General features: G+C 43.3%; 2 protein-coding genes and 1 non-coding gene across 5 annotated transcripts in view; 1 reads left to right on the forward strand and 2 right to left on the reverse strand.

The window, feature by feature from the left end:
- Window positions 1–4,167, forward strand: part of LOC131227450 (transcription elongation factor SPT6 homolog) — a 57,197-nt gene extending 53,030 nt beyond the window's left edge. For both annotated transcript variants that reach the window (XM_058223247.1, XM_058223248.1), the window contains exon 17: window positions 2,628–4,167. In XM_058223247.1, the coding sequence (XP_058079230.1) occupies window positions 2,628–3,886 (1,259 nt within the window). In that variant the 3' untranslated portion in view covers window positions 3,887–4,167. The remainder of the gene's footprint in view (window positions 1–2,627) is intronic.
- On the reverse strand, window positions 2,167–2,267 carry LOC131228373 (U6 spliceosomal RNA). Its single transcript, XR_009162876.1, has one exon. It is a non-coding gene; the product is annotated as a U6 spliceosomal RNA (small nuclear RNA).
- Window positions 4,168–7,218: 3,051 nt separating the features above from the next.
- LOC131227999 (probable E3 ubiquitin-protein ligase RHC1A) lies at window positions 7,219–25,713 on the reverse strand. Of its 2 annotated transcripts, none has more exons than XM_058223814.1 (2): window positions 25,503–25,713; window positions 7,219–8,703 (listed from the first exon to the last, which is right to left on the reverse strand). In XM_058223814.1, exon 2 carries the CDS (start codon window positions 8,599–8,601, stop codon window positions 7,720–7,722), a length of 882 nt encoding a protein of 293 aa, XP_058079797.1. In that variant the 5' UTR covers window positions 8,602–8,703; window positions 25,503–25,713; the 3' UTR covers window positions 7,219–7,719. The 2 variants fall into 2 exon arrangements, with proteins under 2 accessions (XP_058079797.1, XP_058079796.1); XM_058223813.1 differs by having other exon boundaries at window positions 7,219–8,731; window positions 25,503–25,712.
- Window positions 25,714–27,146: the final 1,433 nt, after the last annotated feature.

A 27,146-nucleotide genomic window follows, 5' to 3' on the forward strand; every position in this document is an offset into this window, starting at 1 on the left:
CACTTCTCCTCTCATGGACAAATTGTAGATTTATTCACCAAAGTTCTTGGAAAATTTCAATTTGAAAAACTTATATCCAAGCTGGGCATGTTTGATATCTATGCTCTAACTAGTGTTCTAAATATTGGTATCGCGTTATGTATCACACTCTTGGGATACGAATATGTATTGGTTATCATATGGGATATGTCGGTTGTATCACGCAATGTATTACTATTGTTGGAAACATAGGGAAACATTGGGAAATTGGTTGAATTTTTTAATGAAACTTCAATGATTGTTAAAAAAGACATCAATACACACTTATAAATCAAAACATTACAAAAAAAGTGCACATAATAAGTTTTCTTCATACGGGGTCCTAATCTATGCATTGTCTAATTGAATTGATGTAAGTATATTCAAAGTCTATTCATATAATTATTAATGTAAGAACACGTGTGGAAACACAAGCAATACATTCAAAAGCAAAAGAAGAATCACTAAATTAGGTTACATACATGTTTGATTTTATGTTTGGACATAAATTATAATCAATTTGCGAGAAATTGAAAATTTTGTTTTTTTTTTTCCTTCCAATTTCCGCAACTCGGTCCATCTCCTCGAAATCGATGCTCCAAATCTATGATTTTTCATGCAAAACATGAAAAATCATGGATTTGTAACAATTTGACTCTGATTTAACATGATTTACAGAAAAAAAGAATCGAAAATAAAAAATGCTCACGTGATTGAATATGTGGGATATATTTCACTACTTGTGTGTTTCATATCACACATGTGAGATACAGGATATATCTTGGGATATATTAGCCGATATCATTGATACTTAAAACACTGGTTCCAACTTGAGGGGGTGTGTTACATCTGTCAAATTATAGAGTGGTAGTGTCTGGAGTGTTGTTGGGTCTTAGTTGTATGGGTTTTGGGGGTGTTTGGGCCCATTGCTTAAAGAGTTCAAGTTGTTACTTAAGCAAGAGGGGCATACTTGTAATTTCATTCTTCATTTGTGAAAGCCCTATTAAAAAAAAGGGAGGGGGGATGTGTGAAGGCTTTCAATAGTCCAGCGGTCCACTACTCTTCTCTCTCCTTTTCTCTCTCTCTTTTCTTTTCCTTCTTATTCTCTCATCTCTATTTTAGTTAAGTATCTTTCACTTTACACCGTTCACATCCTCAAATCCTCTTACCTAAATTTTCTAATGTCCCTACACTCCTCAATTTATTGGCTTTCTCTTGCGTGGTGCAAATGGAAACTTAAGTTTGTTTTAACAAGTCCAATGCAGTGCTTGAATGCTAATAGTAGAAAGAAATTAAGAAAAGGATCTCATGGGCTTATGAAAAATCAAAGGAATTTGGGAGAAAAGATATTCTTCATGAATCAAAACATTTATATAAAGGAAATGGGGAAAGTGTTGAAACTAGTATTGCCACTATGTGGCTACAAGCTCTCCTAATCACCTGCGCGGGGTTCGGGGGAGCGGCAAGCGTCGTGGGTGTGCTCCCTATAGACGAGAGTTCGACTCCCCTCCCTGGGATTTACCCAATGCATGTGGTTTGCGGGTGATTGTGTGCATCCGTAGCGAATAGTCTTGCCTTTAATTGGGCAGGGACACCCTGACGTCATCAAAAAAAGAAAGAAAAAGCTCTCCTAACTCAGACGAGTTCAGCTTTCGACCATCTTTGAAAATCATTGTGTTATTATTTTTATTGTTGTTGTTTGTTGTTGTTGTGAATCTGATATGGCTACAAGTTACAATCAGATGGTGATTCCATCTATTAATGATTTCAACAGGTGCCACCTTATTGTTCAGAAAAAAGAAAAAGGAAAAAAGGTGCCACCTTATTTTCAAATATTTTGGCATCTCTCCTTCCACAGGCCCCATAAAATCCCAAATAGTCACATTGCCCACAATGATTCATTTCAACCCTTAAACGGTCCACCAAGCCAATCAACCACCACACTTCCTGTTGCATTGTTGACTGTGTATCATTGTTTGGTGAACTGACATGGAATTGAAAAGAAAAATTACATTCTGGAGATTTGACATTGAAACAGAAGATATAGGCTGAAGCCAATGGTGTTTCGTATATTACAATCACCTGAGTTGGGAGTCAAAGGTTTTAGGATCATCAAGGAAAGATGCCTGAGATTTTTAATAAAGGGGTTCTTTTGTGGACAATTTCTTGATTTATGTGTGTCATCCTTGCACAGGGGCCATGCTAATCTTCTCTGTATTTTCCAATTTTATCGTCATTTCCAAAGGAAATAGTTATGCTCTCTTCATGCAAACTTGTAAATCATAATTGTTTTATTACAAATATATGCAAGTTATATGCCCTAATGCTTCTTGTATATAAAGCTTGTAAAACTTGGATGGAACAGGGCATAGTTTATCATTTTGTGACAGTTGTGGAATAGGTATTGATTAAGGTTGAGTAACTATAGAGTTTTCTTCTCTCTCTACTACATAGCCTACACCTATTCTACATTTGAGGCCCGGTTTTGCCCTCACTCTTCTATTGTATTCTTGATGCCAAAGCAAACTACTTGCACACATGAATACTCAGATTTGCTTGATTCGCATGCGTGGAAACTGATATTTGCATTTTGCATTCTGATTGAGCAGGGGGGAAAGATTACAGGGATGGTGGTTATACTGGTAGTGGCGGCAAGCACAATAGTGAGCGGGGCGGCGGCGGCAATAGAGGTCGCTATGGTAGGGGTAGCAGTGGTCGTGGTAATAGGGATGGTGGTAGTGATTGGGGCGGCGTTAGTGGTGGTGGTTGGGGTGACGAAGGTGGCGGCAGTGGTGGTAGTTGGGGTGGTGGTCATACCAGCAGTAGTGGTAGGGGTGGCAACGATCGTGGTGGTGGCAACAGTAGGGGTCGTGGTGGTAGGAGGGGCAATGGTGATTGGGGAAGTGGTGATGGCGGCAATGACAGCAGTGGCAAGGGCAATGTTGGCGATGGGGGCAATGTTGGTTGGGGTGGTGATGGAAGTGGGGGTTGGGGTGGTGGTGGAAACAATAGGGGTCGGGGTGGTAGGAGTAACGGCCGTGGTGGTTGGGGCAACAGTGATGGTGGGGAAGAGGGCAATGTTGGTGGGGGTGGTAATGAAAGTGGGGGTTGGGGTGGTGGTGGAAACAATAGGGGTCGGGGTGGTAGGAGTAACGGCCGTGGTGGTTGGGGCAACAGTGATGGTGGGGATGAGGGCAATGTTGGTTGGGGTGGGAATGAAAGTGGGGGTTGGGGTGGTGGTGGAAACAATAGGGGTCGGGGTGGTAGGAGTAATGGTCGTGGTGGTTGGGGTGGCGGCAATAGTGATGGTGGTGATGAGGGCAATGTTGATGATGGGGCCAATGTTGGCTGGGGTGGTGATGAAAGTGGAGGTTGGGGTGGTGGTGGAAACAATAGGGGTCGGGGTGGCAGGGGTCGGGGTGGTAGGAGTAACGGCCGTGGTGGTTGGGGTGGCGGCAATAGTGATGGTGACGGCCGCATTAGCAACGGTGGTGATGCTGGTGGTAGAGATGATGGTGGTTGGGGTGGCAGTGATAGTGGTGGAGGTCGTAGGGGTGGTCGGGGTCGTGGAGGCGGCAGAGGTCGCAACAGTCGTGGTGGCAGTGGTGGTGGTAGTGGCCATTGGGGTAGCAGCGGAGGTGGCAGTGGTGGTGGTTGGGGCAATGAAGGCGGTAGTGGTTGGGGCAGTGGCAGCGATGGTAATAATGGTGGGGCCAGCGGAGCTAGTGGTGGACAGGTAAGTGGTGGTTGGGCTGGTGGCAATAAGGAAGGCAGTAGTGGCGGTGGTAGTGTTGGTGGTTGGGGAGATGGTGCTGGTGGGCATGGTGGTGGAGATAATAGTGGCGGGAACAGTGGTTGGGGAGGCTGAAGTGGGTGGTCTGGAACTGGTGGCAGGGCCAGCAGCAGTGGCGGTGGTGGCTGGGGAAGCTAGTGGTTTGACTGGTTTTCAAGCCTCTCCTCTACGCAATGCAGAATCATACTGATGTTTTTGTTTGGGGCCATTGAACTATTTCCCTGTTTTCTGGAGCTGTACAGCTTACTCTCTACCCTTTTTGGGTTTTATGACGACAGAAAGGATGTGTACATGGGTTGTCTCTACTGTGAATAGTGGTCTCATGCGACTTATGAAATGCTTTTGAGCCTTTGGAATTGAAGGTTTTGCTACCCACACGCGGCACATGAGAGATCAAATACCAGGCGGGATCCACTGCGTGGATGCCATGGCATGAAAATCAGGCCAAAGATTGTTCACTTGTAGTGTTATGTTGACAAAGGTAACCTTTCTAGAAGACGAGACCTCCCTGCATGTGGCCCAATCGATAGATGAACTTGTGGATGCCTGTGTCATGAATGTTCATGGCAGCTGGTGGTAGCTGTTGAACTTGGACTATCAGGTTGTGGGTTGTGGATTTCTCCTTACGGTATGATAGTCCAATCTTTGTGGCCCTTTAAGCTTGTGTCGAACTCTACGGTTAAAATAACCCTGCTTTGCTAATTCTACAGGCTTGTTTGATTCCTATTAGGCCTTATCATCCATGAATGCACGCCACATATGTATGAGACAAGCTATAACTGTGGGATTGGTCCCACCATGTAGCTGCTTCTCGCTGAAAGGCTTGTCCAGCGATTGAGCAACAGGTAATAAAATGAAAATGTATGTATTAGAAAAAAAAAAAGATCAATATTGATGGATGGCTGGGATCTAACACAACCTCAATGCAATTGGTTGCACTCTCTCTAACCTTCCAATTTGGCCGTCTTGAAGTTAGGGGTAGCAATGGGCCAGGCTAGTGCCGGGCCACTGTTGCCCTGGTCTAATCGCCCTTGCTATAACCAGCTAATCCCTCGAGTCCTGGCAGCACTAAGCCTAAGAAGGCCTCCACCTCGGGCCCTGGCCCTGTAAGATAAAAGAGTGTCATGACCAGAGGTTTGAAATAGTCTGAATCTAAGAATTTCTTTTGCAGTTTCCATTGATGATGAATCTCATTGTATGGGTGGTTTTCATAATAGAAGATGACCTTGAATCTAAAAGTGATTTTAACTTACACATGTACATGGATTAGGACCACCAACTAGTGTATCTAAATCGGCCATTCTTTTTATATAACAGTGACCCACTTGATGACTGGACTAGGCCAATGGTCTGGGCTGGCCTATTCATTGTTGGCCACGCTGGGCCTAGATTTGAAGCCTGGGATCAGACCTTAGGTCAAGTTTAAGGGCCAAGCCCTGGCTCCACGGGTTAGCCTGGCCAATTGTCACTCCTTGAAAGTGGTGATTATATGATCCTCAATCCAATGAGATGGACAGTGTACTAGCCTTTCTCCAAATTAATAAACTTTAGGCCGTACCGTTCTCAGGATTTAGATTATCGAAGTGGACCTCATGTTTTTCCTATCCATTCAATTAATCTGTTGGACTCCCATGTGGATGGATGATGCCGCAAAAATCAACTGGATTGGAAGATCCTAGCCGCCAATCTTGTCTCTTTTTCTATTAAGTGCAGATTTTTTTATTTTTTATTTTTCTTTTGGTTTTTCTAAATTAAGATGGGCTTGACTTTGTCACTGGAGCTCTACGCAACTTTAAAAAATCAGAAAATTCTCTCTAAATTTTGTTCCCCTTTCGTCAAGAATGTATGGTGGTGTTTTTTGAAACATTGGAGACTGTATTCTAAGGATAGTGAGCTGCAAACTTACCGCATGAGAGAAATTTTACCGGGACGTGAACCATTCAACTAAGCCCGCACCTCATCCAACATGAAGATAGCTTTTTCGTCGACTAGGATTATTGCTTTCGCAATCGTCTAAACAGGTGTGCTATTATATATTTCATTGATTTATTCTAGTTTAAAGATTTCTTATATCAATGTTTTAAACACCAAATCATATGAATAAAAGAGATCATTGGTCCTCTCTGTCCAAGCTCAAAAACCTAAAAGTCTACCTATCTCTAATACACACTCAAGAGAGAGAATTAGGGACTAGGTGAGCGTGGCACGTGGGAGTGGGAGCAATGATCGGAGCCATTCATCTTCAAGGCTAAGCGAGGGGAATCTAGCCGTGGGTCACCATTCTAACACGATGCAAGGCATGTAGCTGATTTTCCATCCGCTTTGTGGTTTTCTAGTCGATAAAATTGAGTAACTATGGGTTTCACTTTCACGATAATGAATTAAGGAATCATAACGGGTCATCCAATTCCATTAAAGTTAAACAGTTAAAAGTGAGGTGGACCTCTTGCTCTGAATGCCTATGAGAAAGCAAATGCTTGTTTTTGAGTGTTGCCCTCCTCATGGAGGTGGTGGACCTTGGAGCAGCTATTGTGCATCTATGGATTGGTTGACCATGTTGGTCATAGAGTCGTGTGTTTCTGTTTTTAAATGGCTGGGCTAGATCCTACTCGTTTGGTTGCGTATATTTAGAAAGCATTGGTTTTGAAATTTCAAATTGGAATCCTTAATTGTGTTTGGCATCCTGTAATTGGAATGCACGGGAATCTAAAGTTTGTATAATAACTTGCATTGTGAATTATAATCACAGATGCCTGAATTTGATTAGCTAAATCATCTACAATATTTCAAAATGGCATACATGTATAACATTATAAATAGCCATTGTAATTAGCCGATCAAAACATACACCACCTTCAAATTGAGGTAATTTCAAGCCTTAGGTGGGCCACAAAAGTGAGCCTGCAAAGATCATGGTGGGGCCCATGTGCACGTGCGATTCTCCATCTTAGTTTTGAAGGTCTCCAAATCATTCCCCCCAGTTTTACTGCCAAAAGCAAAAACGATAGGTTTTGGATTCAGAATACATCCAAATACCCTCAAATCCTGGCTACCAAACGAAGCTAGCCTTAATTGGGCTTAAAAAAGGTGTCCCACATGAACTATATCAGCCATATGAAAAGGCAACAGCATAATTAAAAAAATGGGCATGAATAACGTTACAAAGGCACATCAAATTAAAACAGCAACACCAACACTGACGAAAATGTTCAACAACATGACGGGACTTGAGAGCAAACCCTAGAAGCATTTGCAAGCTAGAGAAATATATGAGAAATGATCCAGCAGGCTGTGTATGGAAACCTTCCCATGCGACCTCGTTGCATTTGGACGTGTAGACATCCATATCATGACCGTCCATTTTCTTTTTTAGTTCCATTTCAATCTTCTTCCAGTTTTGTGCAAAATTCAAAAGCATTGGGCGGTCCCAGACATCCATTACTAGACCTATCTCCTCCAAATAATCGTCCATACATTTTTCACAACCCACAAAATGGGCGTTTTCAGTCACTCAAATCAGGACAATTTCATCAAGGCAGGCAAAATGAACAGTCCACATCCAAATGTCCCTACGTGCATGGGAAGATTTCCAAACGCTTTAATCCAACTTGTCATTTCTCGAAATAATACATTTTTAAAAATATATAATTGATGGAACTGATAGCTTCCTTGGCAACCACGGAAGGCAGATGTAATGACAAAGAACACATCATCATCATATACACAAATTGAACAACAGAATCAACGGCTTCAGGCTTCTGACAATCTTCACATTCCTCGCCAAGGTCTTAAATAACTTTCACTCTGAACTCATGCCGAGTTGAACTTGTAGTACCAGTGAAGGAAAAGCTATAGAGAGACATGAGCTTAGCAATCAAAAGGCCATTGAGAATGACTCACCTGGTTCATTATTCCCGCGCATGGGTGCTGAGACCTGATTCTCTACGGGAATTAGAGCTTGTTGAACGGAACGGCCACAAAAAGGAGAACCGATTGCGCCTCCCTCTATTCTCTCCATCTCTGCCATTGGTGCTGTTTGCACCACTGGTTCTACGGCCACTGCTGGAACTTTGACTACTCAATCTTGCTTGAGAACTGCTAGAGCCCTGTGGCGGCAATTCATGACGACAAACAGGGCAGGAGTTGTGCTGAACCAACCATGGGATAATACAATCGGAGTGATATATATGGTTACATGGCATTTCTCGTGCTTCAGAACCCAACTCGAATCTTTCTTTACAAACAGCACAATGCGAGTCTCCACGCAAATGCCTCTGAGTGATCTTTACAGTCGGCATCCCATCAATTGCAGACCTGGAAGCAGGAGGTGGCCCCCGGGAATCATTCTGAGTGAGTTCTTCGATTAGTTCGTCTAACCCTGGGCCCACAAAGTAATCGCTAATGTTAGCTCGCCTCAACCCAATACCTGGACCGCCATTGAGGAGAACTTCAATCCCACCTTCAGACATGGGTAAAGGAAATTGGCCACGGAAGATTAACCAAGGACTGGAATCAAATCCTAGCCCGGATCTCCCTCTAACATCAACCTCACGATTTCTCGGTAACATTGGCTGCCTCATCAGAGCTGAGAAAGCTTCCATCATCCTAATCCTCTGGTCACGATCATCGTCAGCATCCAGACCAAAGGAATCCGGAGTGATAACACTTTCCATCTCATTGAGTTGTTGCACAAAGCCTCCATCACAACTAGGGCAGGCTGTGTCTCGCCCCCGGATGCGAACTGGTCGCCTGCATCTGTAGCACCAGTGTGTATTCCTGCCACTTGACATTCTTTTCCTCCTCTTCGTTATCAGTGTCAGATCCTCTTCGGAAACGCTCCAAAGAACCCAACAACAAAAATGCAATGGAAAACCAAACCTCGGCTCCCGAACCTGTTTCTAACCAAGCATCACCAAACAACTAAAAGAGAAAAGCAGAGAAGTAAATAGATGAACAAAGAAATATAAAAAGAGAGAGATCATAACCAAAGGGGGGAAGAAAAAAGAAAGATTATGCCACATGTAAAAAAAATGACGAGTTTGCATTCTTCGAAAGTCTGATATAGTTTGTGTCACCATCTCCACCCCATGGCCACATGTAAGAAATATGAACCGCCCATCTGGTGGGTGGTGGGCTCCAGATGAAAAGAGAGCCCAAAAGTTGCACTGGCTGAGCCAGTAATGGCCCAAAAACAAATGAAAAGTAATGCAAGCATGAACGTTCAGAATAAGCATCCAATGGAGGTGTGGGTCCCAAAAGCCCAATTTGCATATCCTACACTCTGCCCTGTGCCCCCCACATGTTGAAGTCATGCTTAGAGATTTTTAAGAGATGGGTATCCTTTGTGTGGTCTAGCTTGATTCTTTGAGGTCTTTATTTAGTAAAGAATTAAAGAATGTAGAAAGGAACATTGTTGATAGTTTTCTATTTCGAGAGACTCGAGTCTTGGGAGATATTTAATAGGATATATAAATCTCTTTGGTATCTTTAATAAGATATATTAATATCTTCGGAGATCTTTGTAAGATAAGTAATAAGAGGATAAAAGTAAGAGATTTATGTCCATAAATGTGTTGGATTCTTTCTTACTTTAGGATTATTGAGATTTGAGTGCGTGTGCGTGTGCGTGTGTGTGTGTGTGTGTGTGTGTGTGTGTGTGCGTGTGTCTTTGTAGATGCCCTAGGGCAATGAAGATTGGAATTAAAAAGAAAAAGAAAAGAAAAGAAATACTGGGAGAAGTATGCTCTTGTGGAGAGAGAAAACCCTATAGAATCAACCATTTGATTTGTGTGGTGTGTGAAAAATCTGTTTTTCTCCCCTTCTCATTCTTTCCATCCAACCTACATCAAATTGGTGGCACAGCAAGCTCATCTATGGGCTTGTATAAGATCAATGATGAGCAATGAGAGGAATGTCGTGGAAAAAAATAAGTCCGAGGCTCACCATCACTAAAACCTCGCCTTTCGATTAGTCGAATTCCAGTGGTTTGGGGGAGGGGTGGAGCATGCACCCCAAAGGCCAACTGATGATAATAGAAAGCTAAAGAAAAGATAAGGATACCAAATGCCACCCAACAAAACCAGCAGCTGATGCGTGCGAGGGTGAGCAAAAGGAATGCTCCTCCAAGATAAAGAGGTGTTTGAATGAAAGAGGAATAATAGTCACCAGAGGAAGAACAAAAAACCTGAGTTATGATCATATGAAGGGAATGCTCCATAAGATTTGGAGTTGACGGGATAATTTGGTAAAGCCAAAACAACATTAAAGAGTGCCTCCTTGTGCATGAGAAGGTGGCAGCATCTTGGAATCAGATGATAACGGTTTTGATGATGTTTCGTCAGTCATCCTTGTGGAAGAAGAGATGAACAATTTGAGGAAAAATACTAGGTTTTGATGATGTTTCATCCATTCATCCTTGTGGAAGAAGAGATGAACAATTTGAGGACCTTGACTACACTTGTGATGGAAAACTTGAGATGCCCAAGTTTAACAGAGAATCTGAGAATGTCAATGAACAAATCCATGATTTATTAGAGGAAATATGGCCGAAGATTTGTAAGGATTATGTGCCTGGAAAAAGTGCCAAAAGACCAGGCCAGGTCCCCAATTTCTTCTTTTTACAAATTAACTCCAAGCATCTCTCTTGCACTTAGCCAGATTTACCCTCTGCTACAAGACCACTGCGAAACACCTTATACCCAATACTCAAATTGTCAACCTTCGCCTCATCAGCCTTGCAAAAGAGAAGCATATTGTCTGCATATTAGATATGGGAAATTGGAGGGCTCAGACTTCCCACTTTGAACGCTTCGAAAAGATCCACCTCCTGGCCTCTAGTAAGCATCTTACCCAACACTTCGGCAATCACAACAAAGAGGAACGGGAAAGAGGGCCACCTTGTCTAATACCTCGCAAGCTTTTGAAGAAACCTTTAAGAAAACCACTGACCAAAACTGAGAACCTAGCAAAATCAATGCATCCCCTAATCCATCCTATCCACATATACCACAACTAATTCTACCGAGCAAGTAATCTGTCAAGCCCTAGTTCACATGGACATAAGCCTTTTCAATATCTAACTTCCAAACCACCCCTTTTAGGAGTTTCAACACCCAGTGAAGGGTTCGAGTATCCATAGGTGGTGAAATCCCACTAAGGCGTGAGTGTGTAGAGTTGTGTGTGCGTGTGTAAAATAAAAAAAAAACCCACCCCTTTTAGCCCTTTCTTGTGTCTTGAATCGACGCACTCATGAGTGATAATAGCATTATCCAAGATATGACTCTCCTCAACGAAGGTGCCTTTGTTCTTAGAGAAAACACTGCCAAGAGCACCGCAAAGTCTGGACGCAAGAACTTTAACAAGAATTTTGCACGGCCCCCCAATAAAGTTAATCGGCTGGAAATCCCTCAAATTTCCCGCTCTGGAAATCTTAGAGATGATCACAATAAAAAAGGCCCCCATTTCCGAGGAAAGACGACCCCTAGCGAAAAAACTGTCGCATGAATTTCATCACGTCATCTTTAAGCATGTCCCAAAACTCCTAAAAGAAAGCTCATGGAAAACCTTATAGCCACGGGGCTTTATCTCTCCCTAAAGAGAAAGCAACTTTTTTCACGTCTTCCTCTGAGAAAGGGTGCTCCACTCTTGCAAAATCGAATCCTCCCAAGAGAACCTACTGGAAAACAAGTTATCCACTCTTGGTCTTTCTATATATATATATATATATATATATATATATATAGAACTTAACCACCTCCTTGCTTACCCTAATTTTTCCTCTATCCTCTCACCTTCCACCACGATACTGCTCACCTTGTTGTTTCTAGCTCGAGCACTAGCAATGTTATGGAAAAAAAAAAAAAAAACTAGTATTTTTATCCCTCTCTTTCAACCATGTGGCACACGATCTTTGCCTCTATTTTGTCTCCTCCTCTTTTAGCCGACTAGCGTAGTCTTGGGCTAACTTAGATCTCAAGATCTTTTCCTCATTCGACAACTCATCTCCTTCCCGCCTTTATGACGAGAGCTTGGCTATTGCTCAATATGAAGTCCACCTCTTCCCATCACTTTCCCATCAATTCTTTTTTCCAATCCAGAATCTTCCTTTTTAAGAGCTTCAACTTTTGAAATAAAACAAACCCAATGTAGCCCAAAACCTTAAAGATTCCCACCACAGAGGAGAGGCTTTCGACCTTTAACCATAATAACTCAAACCTAAAAGCTTTGGGACCCCAATTCTCCTCCTCCAACAAAATTGGATAGTAGTCCGACTCAAGCTTAGGCAAGGCACGTTGAGAAGCCAACGACATCCTCTCCACCCATTCAGGGGATACAAGAAACCTCTCTAGCCTTGACATGATGGCCTGATTTTGACCATTCGACGAAGCAAAACTTCCCCCTCCCGATGGAAGATCTACAAGGTCATGCTATCATACCCAGCCCAAGAATGCCGTCATAATGCTTGTGATTCTTCCCCAATGGATTTCTCGAAAGTAAATCTGGTGACATTGAAGCCACGGCCCCTGGAGCAACTTGTGAGCTTTAGATGGCTCTGCCCACATCTCAAGCCTTTTAGTAGGCACATTTGGACCATATACTACTGTGAAAAGCCAACAGAACACGTCAGAGACATTTTTCAGCACCAACGAAACACTGAAGGTACCTCCTTGCTAAGATTCCTTCACCCAAATTGACGAATCCCAAGCCACCAAGATCCCCCCAGTACTACCAACAACGTTCAGGGTGACCCATTTCTATGATTTCACCCCCATAGAGAATCCATTAGCCTGCATCTTGATCTCCTAAAGCATGATAAATTGAGCTTTAGATCTTTTGCATGTATCCCTAATATGAACCCTCTTCTGACTACACCCCAAGCCTCGGATGTTCCAAGAAAGAATCTTCATTTGGGAACTGATCTCCCCCATCAACCCTTCCTCTTATGCTTAGCGGAATCCACATTCCTTGCCATGGCCATGATTGTTGAGGCTTCCTTGGGGACATTGGCCGGTGTAATTGTCTTCCTTGATCCTTGATGAAGTGGGTGAGAGCATAATAATCCTCGTCCCTATTCCCAAATGATACTCCAATTTGCCTTCCCACATGACATAAGGCTTCTCTTATCCATCTTTCCCTTTCATAACCTCAACTTACTTGGCAACCTTGCTACCTTCTAGAACCTTGGGAAACTCGGTAGGAACCTGACAACCTTCCAACACCCCTTCTGAAGCGATTGCCATACACAAAGGGGCCACCTCCAAAATTTCCTTGAAGGTGGAGATGATGTCCCTGGAGCTACAAGGACTTGACTCTAGAAGGAAGCCATTAGCTTCTAAACCTCCACTTTGAAATGAGCACACCATTACCTGCTTTGCCACATCAGAGGAAGTAGGAGAGATAGTAGATAACCACCCTTGACCCATAAATTCCCCGACCAACGAGCACTCCCCAGTTCATTCTCACGCAAACGAGTGGCTAACGATTCGAAACCTTCGATTGACTTGAGAAAAAGGATAAAAAAAGCTTCGCACGTGTGGCCTAAAGCAAAACTCCGCATGAGATGAAAATTCCGCATGATTTGGGCTACTTGTCTGCATATCCATCTTGACCTGAACACATGTACTGAGACCATCAATGGCACTTGACGAAGCCAGCTCGAGATTGACACCTTCAAACCCATGTGCTGGTTAGCTTCAATCACCCAAACCTTGCCAGCATGGACCATGTCCCCACTAAGCCTACAGTCTGAGCCTACATGTGTCTTAGCCATCGAGATTTCCCCCGCCAATGGTGCAGGTGGTGACATCAAGTAGGAAATGTCACCTTTCTCACCACGCATCCACTGGAGAGAGAAGACCTTGCCGCCTGATGCCATTCGACCCATCTCCGCATGGCATGTAACGTCTCTCCATCTGGTAATCCACATGTGTATAGCTTTCGTGATCCACCATCCAACGGAGATGCAACGCCACCCACAAACATGAGTCCATCATGGTTGACCATTAGATCTCACAACTTATTTATCCTCCATAGAAATCCTAACCTCGCAAACAACAATAACAATTGACTCTGGAACTAGCACAACCTTCTTTCTTCAAACACGCCCTCACCGAACACACCTCCACTCTATCCGCCATTGATGGTTCGAGGTCGATTGCCAATACCTCGCCCACACAGGACCCCACCATGGCGACAACTTCCATAAACTAGACTTCCATCGGCGCCTAGTCTGCCCATCTGCATATGCTCTTCATCACTCCTCCCTTGAAAAATGCCCCCGCCATGAGAAGCTTACCCACCTCCACCTCTAGGCTGAGGGCCATCCACACTTCCTTCATGGATAGGAACTTGAGCATACACCGATCATTCAACACTCCTCCATTCTCATTGAGCCACTCTGGAACTTTTCCATGGAGGCTCCTTCCTTTGCATGTGCCACCAGACTCCTCCAGAGAGATTCCCATACATGTTTAATGACCTTTGGATGAAACCTCGTCGTTGATCCTTCTTCATTATCATCCCCCCATAATCCTTCCTTTTCCTTGTTCCTCCTCCCCGATGACCCCTTTTCTCAGATTCCCTATAGCCCTCGGTTCTCTCATGCCTTTCCCCCTGGTCAGATGTTTCTCTTGTGAAACCATCCCTGCCCCCACCATTCAAACATCCCCGGGAAGGGTCGTGAGAGATACCCTTTCGATTGGCTTCACCAATGTAAATTTTCTCATTGACCTCTCCTTTTGCATCTCCCTCTGAAACTCTAGCCTCGAGTCACATGAGGAAATCCTGATTTTCTCCTAGATCTAAGCCAAAGCTCTATCTGAAGACCTACCTTGCATCTGTGACCTGCTTTGCCTTCTCGCTCCCGAACTCTCTTGATCTTTCAGCTTCAATCTATCTTGAATCCCTCCGTTCTCATTATCATCAAGATGGTGAATGAATTAATCGCTTTTTTTATTTATTGATGATGGTGACGGTGATGGTGAATGCGACCATGTAGGAAATCTTGCCATATAACTGCTAGGCCCTATCACGAAGATCACCTATCTTGGAAAATCAGGAAAACCAATTAATTAGGTGGGCCAAGCCTATATGTTGGGTCGGATATCCACTTTGTTGTCGTACACGGGTACAGATTTGGATAGTCTAGAAAAGTCGGATAAAAGCCAAATACAGATGTTGGAATACAAGTTGCATACAGGTCATATATTGCAATAACTGAGCTGTATATAGCCCTAGTTTTTTTACATTATCACACTGTCAAGTTGATGGTTGATAGGGACCTAAGCATGTCCTTAAACTGCTAGCTGGGGGACTTTGAGATGTACTTCCCTAGCTGCCTTAAATGGCTCACTAGGTGAACGGCCAAGGCAAAGTGATCCTTGTACCTTGGGCAAGCCGCCTAGTGGTTAGGAGTAAGTGAAACTTAACCTCCCAGCACCTAATCTCAGGATGGGGGAGGTTTCAGTGGACAAAGTCCCTGCTTCCGGCAAACCTGAGGTTAGCCACCTGAGGTAACAAAGGTGGAAAAACCAACCACTCACCCCCCAAGTTGATGGTTGATATGCGAGAACTCATAAATTATACACATGGCATGCATCAAATGAAATTAAAATGGTGCAAATTGTAGGACCCAATTTAGATAGGTCATTGTTCCAAAATCAGAGTGGTTGAACAATCACAACCCTCTAATTCAGGGCCACTTTCTTGACAAATTCAGATGGTGGGATCCTTTTCACCTCACCTGTCTCTTAAATGTCTACCAATTGGCCAGCTATCTAAGTAAATCACTATAGTGTTTTACTTATAACCCATCCAAGTCGTGCACACAACTTGGTCAGTTCAATTTGATGAGTGCAAGTTTTGAGCAACTGCAAATCAACCATCGCATTCTACAATAGTATCAAAATTCTCCTCAAAATCAATAACATATAAAAAAATGTCCATCCCTAATCAAAATATTAGAAGCACCCTCCAGAACACAATATATCAACCGAATACCCCAATCCGATTGCTGCCGATTCTTCAAAAAAAAAAAAAACAGATCAGATTTGACTAATGCGAAAATCTTCGTCCAAACACAGCAAAGCAAGAAATTACATATTCATTAACCCCCCAAGTTGATGGTTGATATCCAAGCACTAATAAATTATACACATGGCATGCATAAAATGAAATTAAAACGGTGCAAATTGTAGGACCCAATTTAGATAGGTCATTGTTCCAAAATCAGAGTGGTTGAACAATCACAACCCTCTAATTCAGGGCCACTTTCTTGACAAATTCAGATGGTTGGATCCTTTTCACCTCACCTGTCTCTTAAATGTCTACCAATTGGCCAGCTATCTAAGTAAATCACTATAATGTTTTACTTATAACCCATCCAAGTCGTGCGCACAACTTGGTCAGTTCAATTTGACGAGTGCAAGTTTTGAGCAACTGCATATCAACCATCACATTCTACCAGTGTATCAAAATTCTCCTCAAAATCAATAACATATAAAAACTGTCCATCCCTAACCAAAATATTAGAAGCACCCTCCAGAACACAATATATCAACCGAATACCCCAATCTGATGGCTGCTGATTCTTCAAAAAGGAAAAAAAAAAAAAAAACCACAGATCAGATTTGACTAATGCGAAAATCTTCGTCCAAACACAGCAAAGCAAGAAATTACAAGTTCATTAACCCCCCAAGTTGATGGTTGATATGCAGGCACTAATAAATTATACACATGGCATGTATCAAATGAAATTAAAATGGTGCAAATTGTAGGACCCAATTTAGATAGGTCATTGTTCCAAAATCAGAGTGGTTGAACAAACATAACCCTCTGATTCAGGGGCACTTTCTTGACAAATTCAGACGGTTGGATCCTTTTCACCTTGACCATCCCTTAAATGTCTACCAATTGGCCAGCTAAGTAAATCACTATAATGTTTTGCTTATAAACCATCCAAGTCGTGCACACAACTTGGTCAGTTCAATTTGATGAGTGCAAGTTTTGAGCAACTGCATATCAACCATCACATTCTACCAGTGTATCAAAATTCTCCTCAAAATCAATAACATATATAAAAAATGTCCATCCCTAATCAAAATATTAGAAGCACCCTCCAGAGCACAATATATCAACTGAATACCCCAATCTGATTGCAGCTGATTCTTCAAAAAAAAAAAAAAAAAAAAAAAAAACAGATCAGATTTTACTAATGCGAAAATCTTCGTCCAAACACAACAAAGCAAGAAATTACAAGTTCATTAACCCCCCAAGTTTGGTTGATATGCAAGCACTCATAAATTATGCACAGGCATGCGTCAAATGAAATTGAAACTGTGCAAATCGTAGGACCCAATTTAGATAGGTCATTGTTCCAAAATCAGAGTGGTTGTACAATCATAATCCTCTAATTCAGGGGGCACTTTCTAGACAAATTCAGACGGTTGGATCCTTTTCACCTCAACCATCCCTTAAATGTCTACCAATTGGCCAGCTTTCTAAGTAAATCACTATAATGTTCTACTTATAACCCATCCAAGTCGTGCACACAGCTTGGTTAATTTAATTTGACGAGTGCAAGTTTTGAGCAATTACATATCAACTGTTATGGGGAAACTGAACTGGTCCCTTGCACGGAAAAAACGATCGACTAACTATAAAAGAATCCAAACCAAGGTAGTCGAAGGCCCAAGACGGGTTTCTGAGCAGAGCTGTCCAAGGATAGAGCTAAGAGGGGTAGGATTTGTCTCACCATGAGCATCTACAGCATAGGCGAAGTGCCCACAAGGCAAGGAGCTCGAGATCCAAACTCACCCGGCCTTCCGAGCTGATCCAACCACCCACCGCCATGATGGTACAAGTAACCAAGATGGGATTACACCCTAGGTCCAAAGAAAGAGGACCAGACCTGATTTTGTCCGAAGAACACGCTGACAGAGGTAGTCCCGGTGACAATTTTGGAATAGTTTCCTATCCAATTAGGGACTCTCCAGCGTATCCCATTAAAACATAGCAGTTTCAGAACCACCCAAGGACCCTATAAATACCGCTACCCCAAACTAGAAGAGGTAAGCAAGAAAACCCATTGTCTACTCCTTAACCCAAGTTTCTCAGCCTAACTTGGGCATCAGAGGGTCCATAACCGGTCATTGGCACCCCCCACTGTCTATATCTCCCTTGTTCTTGCAAGTCCATCTGTGGGTATACCTCCACAACCGATCATATATGTTGGCCCATCGGTGGGTATATCTCCCTTGTTTAGCACCCCCACGACGACGCACTTGTGGTCGCCAAGAACATTGCCAACCACAAGGTACATTGGATGCTGGTCAACACAGGTAATTCGACAGACATCCTGTTCGCAACCACTTTCGACAAAATGGGTGTCAGGAGATCGAGACTGCGACCTGTGTGGACCCCTCTGCTTGACTTCACAGGAGAGAAGGTGACCTTGGAAGGAAGCATCTTGCTATAGGTGACAGCAAGAGAGTGCTTCAACTAGGTCACCATAGACTTTCTCGAGGTAGATTGCCCTTCAGTATATAATGTAATTCTGGGCAAACCATCATTGAACGCCATGCGAGCCATAGTCTATACCTATCACCTCGCCATGAAGTTCCCGACCGAGCATGGTCCGGGGCGACCAACATGAGGCCCGACAGTGTTATTTGACAGCTCCCCGAGGAAGGGCGCAAGAGCAATAGACAATGCAAGTCAATGCCCTCGATCCTAGGGGTGAGACTACCAAGAGGGGATCACTTACAAAAGACCTCGTCTCGATACAACTCTCTAAAGCCGACCCATCCCGGACAGTCCAAGTCGGGTCACTCCTCGAACCTCAACTCCAAGTAGAGATAATAGACCTGCTAAGAGAACACACCGATGTATTTGCATGGTCTCACCATGACATGCCTGGGATAGACTCGAGAGCCGTAGTCCATCGACTGAACGTAGACCCCAACCATAAGCCCGTTCAACAAAAAAAGATGAGCATTCGAAAAGATACGCAACAATCAATGAGGTTAGCAAGCTCCTCGAGGTCGGCTTTATCGAGGAAGTGCACTATCCCGACTAACTAGCCAATATGGTACTGGTGAAAAAGGCCAGCGGAAAATGGCGAGTCTGTGTGGACTACACCGACCTGAATAAGGCTTACCCAAAAGACAATTTTCCACTATCGAGGATCGACCAATTGGTAGATGCTACCGCTGAGTACGCACTCAGTTTTATGGACGCATACTCAGGGTACAACTAGATTGGCATGCACAAGCATGGCAAGCAGAAGACCGCCTTCATCGCATACAGAGGGTTGTATTGTTATTGAGTAATGCCATTCGGGTTGAAAAATGCCTGAGCAACGTATTAAAGACTAGTGAACAAGATGTTCGCCAAGCAGATTGGGAAAACTATGGAAGTCTGCGTCGACGACATGTTCGTCAAGAGCACTGTGGTTAAGGACCATGTGGCGAATTTGAGAGAGATGTTCAGAATCTTGAGGAGATACTAGATGAAACTTAACCCGAGCAAATGCGCCTTTGGCGTCAACTCGAGCAAGTTTCTAGGTTTCATGGTCTACTAGAGAGGGATCGAAGTGAATCCCGACAAAATCTGAGTTCTCATAGAAATGAGCTAGCCTAGCTCAACAAAAGAGATCCAACGCCTCACAGGCAGAGTGGCAGCGTTGAATAGATTTGTATCTCGAGTTACAGATAAGTGTCTACCCTTCTTTAAGCAGTTGAATGAGACTAAAAAGCCGACATAGACAGAGGAATGCGAACAGGCATTCCAATAGCTCAAGGCTTACCTGGGGTCCCCCCCCCCCCCCAAAAAAAAAAAAACTACTCTCGAAGCCCGCACAAAGGGAAGAGCTATTGTTGTACCTAGTCATCTCGCCAACAACAGTTAACTCAGCCCTAGTGAAGGAGGAGGGAAGCGTCTAAGGACCTGTCTACTATGTGAGCAAAGCCATGGCCGACACAAAGATGTGCTACCCAGAGATAGAGAAGCTAGCCCTGGCCCTGATCACGTCATCCCGACAACTCGGGCCTTATTTCTAAGCTCACACCATCATCATCCCGACCAATTAGCCTCTTCGCCAGGTATTGCAGAAACTCGAGGCTTTAGGGCGACTCGCCAAGTGGGCAATCGAGTTCGGTGAATTTGACATCATATATCGACTTCGGACAACAATCAAAGGGCAGGCCATCGCCAAGTTTATTGCAGAATTCACCTACCCTACAGACCCGCCACCCACAGGGGCAATTGAGCAGAGCGTAGCACCACCAACATGGACCATCTATTTAGACGGGTCCTCGAATGCTCAGGGAAGCAAAGCGAGACTGATTCTGCCCTCGCCCGACTAAGTCTAGATCGAGTACGCGCTACAATTCAGCTTCTAAGCCTCACACAACGAGGCCAAATACGTGGCGCTCCTGGCAGGTCTGTGATTAACCAAGGCAATGGGAGCTAACATGTTGAAAATCAATAGTGACTTGCAGTTAGTGGTCAGCCAAGTGACCAATGAGTACCAGGCCAAAGGCGAAAAGGTGATTGCCTGCTTGACCAGGCTCACGAATTACTCGACGAATTTGAAAAGTACGAAATCGCACCAGTTCTGAGATCTGAGAACTCCAACGCGGACTCTCTAGCCAGGTTAGTCGCGGCCATCAATGCCGACCTTGTCAGGACCATCCCAATTGAATTCCTGCCTGAGCCGAGCATCAGTCAGCCCGACCAGAGAGTAGCTCTCCCGGTTAGCCACACACCGAGCTGGATATATCCAATCATGCGCTACCTACAGCAGGGTGACCTGCTCGATGACAGACTGGAAGCCCGAAAAATAAGATACCGATCTGTTTGGTACACGATACTGAGGGACGTCCTATATAAGAAAGGGTTCCCACTACCCTACCTGAGGTGCTTATGACCGGATGAGGCCGAGTATGTCTTGAGAGAAATCCATAAAGGTGTGGGGAAACCATTCTGGCAGGAAAGCCCTAGCACACAAAACAATTTGACAGGGATACTATTAGCCCACTATGTACAAGGATGCTAAGTGGTTTGCAAGAAAATGTGACAAGTGTCAGCACTTCGTGGTAGTGCCACGACAACCGCCCTAACAACTAACCCCGATGAGTGGGCCTTGGCCTTTCACACAACGAGTTAACGTCATTGGACCCCTGGCAACCGGCAAGGGGTAGACCAAGTTCGTTATCGTCATTGTCGATTACTTCACAAAGTGTGCCGAGGCCGAGCCTCTAGCTCGGATCACCAAATAGAAAACGACTGACTTCATCTGGAAAAGCACCGTCTGCAGATTTGGCACACCCCACACTATTGTTACCAACAATGGTAGGCAATTGGACAACGCTAAGTTCTGAGGATTGTGTTAGAAGCTAGGCATTCACAACACCTTTGCCTCACCTCGGCACTCGCAAGTCAATGGCCAGGTGGAAGCGATTAACAAGATCATCAAGAGCCACCTCAAGACCAAGCTCGAGGGGTTCAAGGGGGGCTTGGGCTGAGGAGTTGCCGCATGTCCTATGGGCGTATTAGACCACTGCGCGAACAACTATCAGAGAGACCCCTTTTTCACTAGCCTTCAGCACAGAGGCAGTGGTCCCAGTGGAAATCGGAATGCCATCAAGCCGAACTAAACCCTTCCAAATAGAGGAAAATGACAGGCAAATGCTATTGAGCCTCGACCTGTTTGAGGAACTCAGAGACAATGCCCAAGTAAGAGTCGCCGCCTACCAGCACAGAGCTGCTCGGCACTACAATTCAAGGGTCAAGCAGCGAAGATTCAGGGTGGGAGACCTAGTACTTCGAGAGGTCTCCCTGAGTACCAAGGAGCCCGGCTTGGGAGCCCTAGGACCGATCTGGGAAGGACCCTACAAAGTCATCGGTATAGCCCGACCTAGGACATACCGGCTAGAGGACATAGAGGGGTGAGCCCTGTCTCATCCCTGGAATGTAGAGAACCTGAAGTTCTATTATCAGTAGAAACTGATCCGATGGAATTCTGCAAGCACCTCAGGCGTGCCAGGTTGACAAAACACCTTAGGTGTTAACTAGTTGTAATTTTTTATATATATAAAAAGGAAGAACACATTTTTTCTACATCAACAACTTGTTGTCTATAAGTGACAAACGCGGCAGCTAGAGAGCCTGAGAAGGGGCCAAATCCGAGGAGGTACCCTTCCAACTATGAAAGGCTCGGTGGCTAGAAAGCCAAAGAGAGAGGGGGAGGCCAAGAAAGGCACCCTCTGGTTGAGCTCATTACCCTAATAAGGCAACGGATCCAAGGGGTACAACCCGAACACAAATATTCGACACTGACCGAAGTGCTCAGGATTAAATATTTTCAAGGAGACTTGTAAAGGGTTCTAGCGCGAGCAAGCCAAGCTCGAAAGTGGGGGGAGTAGCAACCATACACACAAGACTTGAAGTACGCAAAGACTTAAGAGATGTAAAAAAAAAAAGTATTTCATTGATAATGAAAACTTGTACAAAATATCTTTTAAAAAAACACACAAATACTGATGGAGGCCTCTCTGGCTCAATGGTGATACGACCAACAACAACCTCGGCCGCAGCAGTGCCCTCCACTGAGTCTGCCTCCTCATCTAGCCACAACATGCTAAGCTTAAGAAATCGACCCTAGATTTCTTCTAGGTAGTTAGCGAAGCCGGCATTGAAAACTTCCTCCAACTCCGCTTGATGGTCCTTGGAGGCCTATGCCTCCACTACCGCCACCTCTCTGGCCAGGATACCAACTTCTGCCTTGGCTGCCCGAGTCTTTACCTCTGCCACCTCGGCCTCCTGCTTGGCCCCCCCTGGCCATTAGTGCGACACTCTGCTAGCGTTCTGTCAGTTGGGACAGAGTAGCCTCCTGTCCCTCCTTGGATCCGTGAAGGGCATCGCGAAGCTCCTCCAGGGTTGTCGTGGCCGACACTAGCTCCTAGGCCTTTGCCTCGAGGTTGGTCCGGGCAGAGTTTAGTATGCGGTCAACCTCTGGATCAAGGAAAAATTGGCAAAGGGCGATGATCCCGAGGACCTCCTACAACAAAGAGAACCAAAGTAAGTAAAAAAAAAAGTGAAAAATGAAAAGAAGAGGAAGGGAGATGGACTCTGGCGTACCGGAAAAAAGCCCCGGCATGGGAACTTCGGATTGTCGGACACCAGGTAGAGAAAACCGTTAGGTTGCGGTGAAGACTAGATGTTAGTTGGCAGAGCTCGGACTTCGCAAAACAAACAAATGAATAGAAAGGGGGGATCGGGATATTTATAGAATTCGTATGACAGCACATTTACTCCTGCATAGTGCCACATGTCAGCACGAGAGCCCGAGGAGACGCTTCGACTGACGTGCCCCTCCACGTGGTAGCATGGGGTTCGTCCGAGCAAAAACATGACAGCTCGGGTGACAACTGTTGAGCTGCCATTCGTCCAAAATCCAAACGGTGATCTGTCATTAATGCATGCCTCCTCATGCCCTGTGACAGTAATCATGCCCCTTCAATTTCCGCATCGGGTGCCGACTTTTCAGCTATCGTCTTTGCCAGCAAACGATAAACCCAAGCTTAGCAAGCCCATCGACAATTTCAGAACAGTTTCCTATCCAAATAGGGACTCTCTAGCATATCCCATTAAAACATGACGGTTTCAGAATCGCCCAATAACCCTATAAATACAAATACCCCAAACTAGAAGAGGTAAGCAAGAAAACTCATTATTTACTCCTTAACCCAAGTTTCTCAACCTAACTTAAGGCATTGGAGGGTCCATAGTCGGTCACCGGCACCCCCCACTGTCTATATCTCCCTTGCTCTTGTAGGTCCATCGATGGGTATACCTCCACAACTGATCATATCTGTTGGCCCACAATTTGGTGACAATATCAACCATCGCATTCTACCAGTATCAAAATTCTCCTCAAAATCAATAACATATAAAAAAAAAATGTCCATCCCTAATCAAAATATTAGAAGCACGCTCCAGAACACAATATATCAACCGAATACCCCAATCTGATTGTTGTTGATTCTTTAAAAAGAAAAAAGAAACAAAAAAAGAAAAGAAAAAAAAAACACAAATCAAATTTGAAATATGCAAAAAACTTCGTCCAAACACAGCAAAGCAAGAAATTATAAGTTTATTAACTTGCTAAAGACACAAAAAACAGTAAAACTGCTGAATTCAATTATGGTCCATTTGGGAGCTTGTATTTGGAATGCATTGGAATCCAAATTACAATAACATTGGAATCAAGGAGATTCTAAATCATCAGTTGTGTTTGATTGGAATGCAGTGAAATCCAAACCTTCCATTTGGTAGCTTGTATTTGGAATACATTAAAATTCTTTAGTATATTCATAGGACCTGAATTTGATTTAAGTAAATCAGTTTTAATATGATAATATCCCAAACTAGTATGCACACATGATATTTGATAGAATGATTGTAATAAGCCCATTGAAATATACCCTTTGGCGAAAAACGAGAAAATTCCAAGCCTCAGGTGGGCCACAAATGAAAGGATCACAAACTAACGACTACCGATGTTTTCTAACCGTCCATTTGGATGGCCGAAGTTTGGATAGTTCAAATGATTCTATTAATGTGATTTTAGAGTTGCAGTCGATAATTGGAATGTTTTGGCGCATCATCAGCGTGCCACATGTACAACGGATTAGTAGCCTAGCAACACCTTTGTTACACGAGCGAATCTCCTACTTTTAAAAGGGAGCCAAAAAAGGCATTTCACTCATATTACACCCAAATCATAGCATTTTGTTGGAATTTCAAAACACACCAAAAGTGTGTATTTCAAATACCTCCGATTCCACTTATCTCCGAATCTGGGGCTGCCAAACGCAAAAGGTAGCTACTTGGATTCGAAATACACCCATTTACCTCCAAATCCAGGCTGCCAAACGCCCCCTTAGAAAATTGAAGACATCAGAACCAATGAATTGAAGAAAATAAAACTAAAACCTAAAACTTGCTATTCTCAATCTCTAATTATGAAAAAACCAGATATGAACACAAGAAAAACAGTGAAATTAAAAGAAAATTTTGAAGAAAGCACTAAACTTGAGAATACCAACATCCAACCATGCACAAAAAATAAAATAAAATAAAACAAAACAAAATAAAATAAAAAAACCCAAATTTCTCGTTAAAATTAAAAAACCCTAAAAATAATATCCCTAACAGTGCGTTAGGTTACACCAAACATCATCAAAATTTCATGATTAATTAATCTAAATTTGGTCTAAAATTTCATGATATTTGGTCCAACCAAATGCATACCAAATCAAACAAATCAAACCAAAAAAGGAAAAAAAAAATCCGCATTTCTACCTCCAACAACAAAAAATCCCACTCAAATCACTCCTGTAACAATATCAAACCCTAGAAACAACAAGCGATTCGAAATTTGAATGACATATAATGTTAACTGTCAATTGATCGAAACCAACAGAAAATTACTAAGGGTCCATTTCGTTGCACAAAATATCATGAAATTTCAGGATAGTTCCTGCTTAATGTGCCTAATTTGGTGGAAATTTTCATGAAATTTGATGCAACCGAAAATGCCATAAAACATCAAAATACAAAGAGAGAGATAGAGAGAGAGATAGAGAGAGAGAGAGAGAGAGAGAGAGAGAGAGAGAGAGGAGATGAGTACCTTGATAGAAGGGAAGAAGGAGAGAAGATCCGAAGGCGAGCTTCCATGGAGGAAATCGGAACCCTAGCTCCTCCCCTCCTCTCTCTCTCTCCCCCCTTCTCTAGGGTTGAGAAACGGCGTCAGAAGAGAGCAACGAAGACGCTGGAAATGATTAGACGAATGTCAGATTCATTCGTCAAATGGACGCTTCTGCCTAAATTACGCGAGATGATAATGTGCATGCTCCCCCTGTCTGGATCGTAAGCCGGTAGCGTACTGCATAACTCAGTAGAACTCTCGCGGGGGAACCGTTATGTATAGATCTTATCCACGCCGTCCATCCGTTTTAGCGGCTCATTTTAGAGCACGATCTAAAAATTGAAGCATATCCAAAGCTCAAGTGCACCACACCACAGTAAACAGCGGGGATAATGGGGTCTTCCGTTGAAACCTTGTTAAGGACAACGATGATGTTTATTTATCATCCAACCTGTTGAAAAGGTCACACGGACATAGACGAAAGGAAAACACAAATATCAGCTTCATCCAAAACTTATGTGGCCCCTAAGAAGTTTTCAACAGTAGGGGTTTAATTCACACTTTTTCCTGTGGTGTGGTCCATTTGAGATTTGAATATACTTCAATTTTAGACTCGTTACATTAAATGAGCTGATAAAACATATGAACGGCGTGGATAAGATACACGCATCACTGTGTGCCCCACAGAGTTTGCTGAGTACGCAATCTACATCCGTTTAGATACATGCTCTACGTCAAGTTTGATAGTCAGTCACTTGCATGAAGCATCTCAATTAGAATTATAATTTGGACAGTTTAATTCCGATTAATTATATATTATTATGCAATTTCTAAGTAATTGCTTGAGTATCATCCATCACACTCTAGCAAAGTATCAAAGTTTTTCTAAAAATAAAAAAAGAAGGTAAAATGCTAGTGTAAGCCCGCCTCTTACTTCTGTGGGTGAATGACTTCATGTGCATGCGATCCATACCGACCATCCGGTGGACCATCTAATTGTTGGCATTGGACCGGAATATAGCACCCATCTAAAACTCGGGTGGGCCTCATCGTAGGAAACAATGTAAAACCATGCCTAAAACCTGGCATGGCCTACCTTAGTTTTGGAATAAAATTATTTTTTGAAGGTCTCTTTCATCCCAATGATTAGCATGAAATGAAAGTATTATTATGAGATGTCTTAAATCTATACATGAAATAAAGTTTTGATCGTCGATTAATCGAGTGAATTTCGACTTATGCACATTGGTGTCTTGACAGTTTTGGACATCTTTGATTGATCGAACTGTTGGGTAGATCGACCAACGAAGATTTAGAAATACCTTTAAACTCTCTAGACGCTTTTGGGTATGTTCAATCACTTGAACACGCTGGCTCGATCAATCAAGGATTGCTAAAAAAATATCGATCAATCGATGCTTCGATTGATGGCACACACGATTTTATAGAATTGCAAGGATTGTTTCCTATTTCGTGTGTGACACTATATATATGGGTGTAAGTGGGATTATAGTATATGTTAATCGAGGACTAAACATTTTTAGAGTTTGAGGAGGTAAAAATGAGGATTTTTTGAACTTTGTAAGTGATTCCATCTCTTATACTTTTGCTTTCATAGTGATTCGT

This window comes from Magnolia sinica, chromosome 15, assembly GCF_029962835.1.
Source record: "Magnolia sinica isolate HGM2019 chromosome 15, MsV1, whole genome shotgun sequence".
NCBI lineage: Eukaryota > Viridiplantae > Streptophyta > Magnoliopsida > Magnoliales > Magnoliaceae > Magnolia > Magnolia sinica.